Source organism: Buteo buteo, chromosome 17 (assembly GCF_964188355.1).
Source record: "Buteo buteo chromosome 17, bButBut1.hap1.1, whole genome shotgun sequence".
NCBI lineage: Eukaryota > Metazoa > Chordata > Aves > Accipitriformes > Accipitridae > Buteo > Buteo buteo.
The window spans coordinates 29750246-29758291 of record NC_134187.1 but is presented as its reverse complement, the minus strand read 5'-3'; the positions used below and the strand labels follow the sequence as shown (position 1 = coordinate 29758291).

At 45.1% G+C, this 8046-nt stretch overlaps 1 protein-coding gene across 1 annotated transcript in view; it reads left to right on the top strand.

Annotated features, from left to right (window-relative positions):
- The first annotated feature begins 4632 nt into the window (after window positions 1-4632).
- Window positions 4633-8046, top strand: part of HOXC10 (homeobox C10) — a 4371-nt gene continuing 957 nt past the window's right edge. The window contains exon 1 of the mRNA XM_075049543.1: window positions 4633-5510. Coding sequence (XP_074905644.1) covers window positions 4727-5510 — 784 coding nt within the window. The 5' untranslated portion in view covers window positions 4633-4726. The remainder of the gene's footprint in view (window positions 5511-8046) is intronic.

Genomic DNA, 8046 nt, shown 5'->3' with positions numbered 1-8046 from the left:
AAAATCCAAAACACAAACCACCCAAAATCACCTTTAATTTTCCAAACGAGCAATAATCCACATTTCCAGAGCTCCCACCCGGACTTCCTCACCTCTGCTAGAAATAATTCTCTCTCTCTTTTTTTTTTTTTTTTTTTTTCCGGGAAGGGGCGGGGGGGGCAATATTTAAGTTTGTTAACGCGGCTGGAAAATTAAAGGAAACATTTCAGCACTGAATAAACTCCTCCAAAATCCCCGTGTCACATCGTTGTGCTCTGTCACCCTGCCTGCTGTTGCTTATATATGAATTACACTTTCCAAATTTCGCCTTCATGATCAAAGGGAAAGGAAAAGGGTCCAAACTCCATCCAGTACATGGGTGCTATGTTGGGGGTAGAAAAGCTTGAACACAGTTTTCAATACCACCTCAAGGAACATAATATCATTCCATAATTCTTTGACTTAAGTTACTCAGAAAGAAGGAAGCAGGGTAAGAGGGATTGTAAAGTTTGATAGATTTCTTGTGGTGATAGTTTACAGTTTCTAAGCCAACATATAAAGGCGTGGGTTTTATTTTTGCATCGCTGTTATTGTACTCCAGTGTACTTTGTCATAAATCAGAATTATTTCCGCTACAACATGGGGCATAATACCGGGCAGAAATACAAATTTAAGGTAATCATTAAAGTGTTGCTACCAAATACTTCCTCGAAGCGAAAATGAATGTTTGTCATAAAAACGTAAGAAAACTTGGAAAAAAATACAATGGGCATAAGAAGCACTTTCTACACATAACTCACGGTTAAATAATTAGATTGAAAAGGGGACAGGTAAAATATTCCGGGGAAGTCTGAGAGATGCTTTGTCTTGGAAACTGCAGACATTTATATACTCCTCGGGGTGATGGGCAGAAGAGGGGCTTTTCTGGCATCTTCCCCCCCGCCCCCCCGGATCCCCTCGTCCCTGCCTAGCAGGGTCCCCGGCTTCCCTGGCATCCCGAGCGCTGATTTGGGGACGTTTTAGGGCAATTGCTCTGTCTGTGGCGCTGGGGACAATGGGAGGACGCGGGGACAGCCTGCTCCGAGCATCCCCCCCCGCACAACAGGACGGGTGAAAAGAAAGGCAAACCCCCACTTTTTTGTTGGTGTGTCTCGGAGCTCAGTGGGGGAAACCCCCCTGAACTGGGGTGAAACCCCCTGAACTGGCCCAAAAAGGCCAGGTTGAACCCACGGGGGGGTGGGGGGGTGGGGAAGGAGCTTTCTAGGAAAGGCGTGGGGATGGAGCCCGACGGCGGCGGGGGATGCACATCGGACGTGTATATGGTTCCCCTAAAAGTGTGTAAAATTCAAAGTAGGTTATTAAAGTCCTTACCACGGGTAGAATCTCTCCTTTAAAGTTTTAATAGCATTTGTTCGTATTTATTTTCTGTAATTAGAGTAAAGCATTTTTCCCAACGGGGGTTCCACTTAGGCTGATGAATTTTATTTCTCTTTCCATTAATGACCCATGTTTATCATACTTCTAATTATTTTTAACTTTAAACAATATTCGGTCTCCTGGAGACGCCTCTGTGCTGCTTCCTAACGTCAGCTTCCTTCTTCCATGGCCAAAAAAACCCATCACGGTGAAGTTTCGAGATATATTCAGGTCATATTTTTATGAACAATCCGATTTGATATTTACTCAGCCCCCTTTGCTCCCGAAAATGCTGATTAGCAACTCGCGAAACAGGCTTGAAAGCCTTCAGACATTTGCACCGGTACCTTCTGCTGGCAAAAACTGGTAAACAAAACGCCTGTGAACGGTGTAAATCTTTATTTTATACTCACAACGTTTACACATTCATAAAAGATGAGGTTTCCAGCCCCGTTTTTTTTCTCTCTCCAGCAACCTGGATGGGGAGGTTTGCTCGAGATGCTCTTGCGAAGCGCCTGGTTCTGTGGAGAAGCAGATTCAAATTATTTAAAGTCACGTTTGATGTGCTCCCTGCAACTCCTTCATATCGCCTTCGACAAAAGCACCCACCAGAATACAGGGCGAAAAAATCAGGAAAACATATTTAATCTTTAGGCAGACAATACAGGAAACTATGAGGTCAAATTTTGGTGTCCCAAAAAATGCACATGTGTAACTGTTTGACTGAGCAGCATAAATTATTGGCCAGCCACATCAGCTGCAAAAATAAAGTAGAAGAGGGGGGAAAAAAAAATCAAACCGGGGGAAAAAAAAAAAGCAATATAATACAAAATTGCATTGGTCTTTAATTTCATCACCTATAAATGAGAAAATATTGGCTCCCATACTAAAGTTTTATTCTTTGCTTATAAATATTATGTGGAATTTTCGTTGGATATCATAAAACTGAACGATTTCTATCAAACTGTTTTAAAAAGACCTATGCAGATAACACAAATAGAGGCAATAAAGTCGCAAATAGCTTTCCAGGGGAACCAAATGGCGTCTGAAGCCTACGAAAGCTTTTACTGTGCTGGGGAAGGGGGCACACGAAATAGGATTATGCACTTTTAGGCTTTTTCGGCCTAAGATATTGAAACTCGTCCCACTTGATGCGGAGAGAAGACCCACAAGGCTCTTGAAAGTTAAGTCGAGGGGAATTTTACAGCCCTGCTTTTGAAAATCTTTGGGAAAACAGGTTTGCAGACGTGAGAATATTTAAGCAGGACTTTGCTCTAAACCGTTACAAATCACCCCAAACGGTCAAGTTCCACTTTCTCTGCTCAGACGTACTTCTTTTTTTTTCCACGATTTTGCTTCCTTTCCTTTTTTCTTCCTTCTTTTTCTTTCCCCCCTTCTTTTTCTTCCCCCCTTCCTTTTCTTCCCCCCTCTTTTTTGTTTTTTTCTTTTTTTTTTTTTTTATGAAAGGTGGCGTTTTCTTTTTGTTTCACTTGAAAGTGACTCTGAACCCGTCTCTTTCTAATCGTAATGATCTTGAAATTCCGGGCTATCTCCCTTTTTATTTATTTATTCGCCATTGCCCTAATGTGCCGCTTCACCTAAAATCAGAGTTCACTCACCAGCACTGCAACACGCCGGGGAAAATGATGAAAAAAACATATAGAGCTTTATTACTAGACGATTTAGAAAATAATAAAGAAAATAAAGTTGGGGGGGAGGGCACGGTAACCACGCAGGTTTAAATTCCGTCGTATTTAAGGCATCAAATCTTGCTCGGAAATTTAAAATTTAGAAGAAAACAACAACCTGAGCTCCCATCGCAGCGGATTGCGCCACGAAAGAGGAGAGAGGAAATATTGGAGAGAAAAGTAACTTTCCTCGTGAAATCACCCCAGGAAAAAATGAAAATCAAATAACATCAGACCAAATCGGGCAAGTTTCAGTTCGCGAAGCTTTCTGCATGATATTTAGCGAGTCTCAGATTGGATTTTTTTTTTTTTTTTTTCTACCCCCCAGTAGACGTTTCTCGGAGAGAAAGAGGGAGCAGACGGAGAGACAGACAGACGGACAGACAGGAGGGGAGAAAACCCACCACACCACCGCGCTCTCGCAGTTCACCATCTGAAAGTCGCTCCCTTCTCACAAATTCGACCCCTTTTTTCCTCTCCACGAGGAATTATGTTGTTGTTTGTTTCCCTGCACAGCACCACACATCCCATTTTAGCCCAGAAACTTAAGACAGTTCGGGAATGAAAGTGGATAATTAGAAAAAGCTGTCTTCGCGGAGTCAGGGAAGGCGAAGCTGCTTTGCTGCGGGAAAAGAGAAAAGGGGGAAAATAAAGCAAAACTAGGTTTTCGCCGTCTTTTTCTTCATCAAAAAAAGCTGCTTGGGCAATATCCAACCTGCTCTAAGGAGCTTCGGGGAAATGCCTGGCTGAAGGATCTCCGAATTATTCCCCAATTTCCACCCCCCCCCCCCCGCGCTTTCTCTCCCCACATCTCTCTCGAAGCAGCAAAATCAAAGCGCCCCCCCCGACCCCCCGACCCCATCCGCCCCCCTCCCCTTCCCTCAAACCCCCCAATAATTTTAATCAGCATAAAAATAACGCCAAGAAGCAGCAGCCGGCTCAGCCCGGAGGAGCTCGCCCGTGCCCAGCCTTGCTGGGGAGGGGGAGGAAGGCGCAGCCGAGCGGAGGAAGGAGAAGGGGGGGGGCAACAATTAAAACCCTCAATGGGTTTTGGGGTGCAAAAAGGCGATTCTGAGAAGGCAGGGGGAAAAGGGGGGGAGGGGGCGGGTGGTTCAATTTTAGGTTTTGCCCGCCAATTAAAAAAGAAAAAAAGGGGGGGGGGGATTTTGAAAAAAATAAAAAAATAAAAAAATAAAACTAATTTTTTTTTTAAGGTGTCCCCCCCCTTCCCCCTTTCCTCTGCCTCCTCCCCGCGTGGCTCCGTTGGTAAACACCCGGGGGGCGCGGGGGGGGACGGGACCCCCGACCCGGGCCGGGGCCGGGGGGGTCTCTCCCTCCGCCTTTGTTCCCCGGGCCGGTCCCGGCCCGGCGCGGGCAGATGTCGCTGTTGCTCCACGGTGCCGCTCCCGGTGCCGCCAACTTGACCCCCGTGACGTCGCCCCCGTCTGAATCATCAAGGCCATTTTCAATCCTCATTGGCCTGGGCGTCACGTGGGGGGAGGGGGGGGGCGGCGGAGGGCGGGGGGGGTGGGGGGGGCGTCGAGCGATGCGTGGATAATTATGGTGCTTGATATTTTTCTCCCCCTAAAAAAAAGATGTCAGCCCCTGGCTGGAGTATTCCTCCTTAAAAACCCTCTCTGAAAATGTCATGTCCCAACAATGTGACTTCTAACTCGTTTTTGATGGACTCGTTGGCCGGTACCTGTAGAGGGGAGAATTATTCCTCCAGCCAAGGGATGTACATGCAGCCTGGGAGCGATTTCAGCTGCGGAGTCATGAGGAACTGTGGAATTATCCCGTCTCTTTCCAAAAGGGACGAGGTGAATAGCGCTACCTTGTCTCTCAGCACCTATCCATCTTACCTTTCGCAGCTAGACACTTGGTGTGACCCCAAAAATACGTACAGGATCGAGCAACCTGTTGCAAGACAGCTCCCATCCTGCTCCTTCCCAACCAATGTCAAGGAAGAGAATGTTTGCTGTATGTATAACGCTGATAAAAGAGCAAAAAATGCCACAGAGACAGCCCTCTACCCCAACCAAATGCCTGAGTCTTGCCTAAATGACCATGAAGTCCCCGTTCCTAGCTACTACCGAGCGAGCCAAGGTTACCCCTCCATGGAGAAGACGTCAAACTGCAGCAATCCAAATGAGTTTGAGGCAAGTTTTGAATCCAGGGCGAGCCTGAACCCAAGGAATGAGCATCTGGAACCAGCACCTCCACCTCCTCCACCTCCTCCGCCGCCCCCGGTGGCTAAAGTGAGTTTCCCCGAAAACACAAAAACAGATAATACTCAGAACACATCCACGAACGAAATTAAAACAGAAAAAAGCGCCCCAGCACCCAAAATAAGTCCTTCGGAAGCAGAGAAAGACCTGAATAAAAACACTGACACCAGCACTGACAATTCTGACAATGAAGCAAAAGGTAAGGGAATCATTCATTACCAGTAGCTAATTTCAGCAATTAGTAGTCATCCATAGCTAATAAGAGCAAGAGGAATGCGAATATGCAGTAATGTGCTCTCTACCCTGCCAACTTCTCCTCCAGAAATTGGCACAATAATGTTCTGTATTGTTGCTGTCTTTTGGAAAAAAAGATTCTTCCTAGAAATGTTGGGTTTCTAAAAAAAAATGTATATATTAGGGCTGGGAAAAAAGAGCAGAGAGCTATTTGCGAACTCGTCCTCTCGCTGTTTATATGGAGAAAATTTGCTGTGCGTGTACTTATGCAAAAAAAAAAAAAAATTAATTTGGTCCTTGCAATCAACGCTGCAGAATGTAATAAGATGAGGTGGTTTTGCTCTGAAATCGCAGAGACTTGGGGTCTGTTTGTTTGGGGGGCGGGGGGGGATTGCTTTGGGGGGTTTTGTGTTTATGAAGGCAGATGAACCCTGGTTTTTTTTCCCCCCTCCATATCGCTTTCTATGCAAATGCTTTATTTCCGTGTGCTAAGCGAAATTGTCCTCTTTGGCTTTGCTCGGTGTTGAAATGGGGTACAAAATTAAAGTGCGTAGAGTCTAATTTGCAGTTACAAACATCTCAGGCTGGAGTTGTGCACTGTGGCTCATTTCATGGCTTGGAAGCTCGTTGGGAGACTCAGAGAGGAAAAAGCTGCTTTTTTTTTTTTTTTTTTTTTTTTTTTTCCTGGCGAATTGAGGTCTTGTTTGCGAAGGCAAAAAATGTTTCTGTGTGTTGAGCAGATGTTTTAAGTTTGGGATTTTCTGAAAAGAGGCTTTCATTGAACACATTTTATTTTCACTGTAGAGACTGCATATGGCTTGAAATCTATGTGTAATGGGAATATTCGGGTTTGTTCCTGTCCGAATTTGAAGCTAGGTGGATTGAGAGGCTTCTTTCGGGTCAATGAGTGGGGATCATGTGAAGGGATGGCTTGAATTTCCCTAAAAAGTTGGGAGAAAATACTGCTCAGATCTCAGCAACGGGGTTGCATGGTTTGCCTGTGGTATGTGGATTAAAATATCCGCCGTGTGTCAGGATCTGTGCTATAATTAGGGCTCCAGCAGCAGAAGGATGGCTGGGCTATGTGGCATTGTATGTGCATGCAGGGCTGCATGCATGTGGGTCGTGTGTGGACCCCCATGCACCACGCCTCGGGTCTGTGGCACCAGCAAAACCTATCCTCTGGCGTTCCCCCTCCAAAATTGGCCTTTTTAAAAGCAGAACCCAGGAACACTTCTTTTTTTTTTTTTTTCCCTTTATTATTTTTCCTTTTCTTTTTTTTTTAAACCATTCCGCATCCAAAGGGAAATGATATTATCTGACAGCTGAGTTACAATTACACACACACACGCACAAAAAAAGCAAAGTCAAGGTTATCAAAACCCCTGCAAACTTATCACACAAAGCGCCTTCAACGTCCACGCCAAGAGAGGTTTTGGTGGGAGTTAACCCGAAAGGAAGATTATATTGGGTTGCATTTGTAATTGGGCGGAAATAAAGAATTAAATAAATACAGATAAAGGTTTTCTTTCGCTTCAGACGTTAAATTTAAAATGGGTGTGTGCAGAAGGACGTGGTTTCCCAGGTTTTTTGCGTTTTAAAAGGCATTTCGTGTTGTTTGCAGTGTGTTCAAACGGTCAGATCCAATTCGGGGCGGATTTTGCTTGCTTCTATTTCTGTTGCTTCCTTTTAAAATCTTTTATAGCTTCAGTTTTCGTTTATGTTGAACCCGAATTTTTATTCGTGCAGAAGGTAAGAGACCTTTCTCCTGTGATTTAAGCATTTGGGGGGGAGATAGTGTTTCCAAGGGGATTTCCAGGGCTTGGTGGCATTCAAGGTTTTCTGCAAAGGCGAAAGTGGGTCCAGGTCACACCAGCAAATTTTGAAGGTGCCTTTGGCTAAATCAAGTTTTTCCTTTGAATTTCACGACTGCAGTGCCGAGGAGGTCGCTACCATTGCAGGGTCCGCTTTGCTTTTTCTTACAGTTTAGGCAGAAATGTTGGCCGGCTGCTGGTGCCAGGATTTTCTCATGACCAAATTCAAAGCCCAAGTATTTGCTGTGTTTATTTATGTACGTGTGAAATACGTTTGCCTTTGCAAAGTGTATGTGTGCGTATCTATACGACTGTGTAGAGTGAGGAGAGTGTAGATGGGATTACAATTACCTCCGAATTTACCTATATGTGCCCACACAGCTCATAAAGGCAAAGCTATTTCATACAACCCCAGCTCACGGAAAATACACTTGACGGAAAGGCTGCTGGGGCACCTCCAGGACGAGCGAAAATAGCTTGCTTTCCCCCAAAATAACACGCCTTTAGGCAAATATTTCAGCTTCTGCGTTTCATTTTGGAAGCACAGATAAATTATGGCTTTTTTTGGGGGTGGCAGAGGGTGACCCGGGGAAGCCCCCGAAGCTGCAGAGGACTCCGAAAGTCCCATTGCTTATCCCAGGTCTTTTTTAATTAGCGGTATTTTAAGCCCCTCCATCCAGCCTAGGG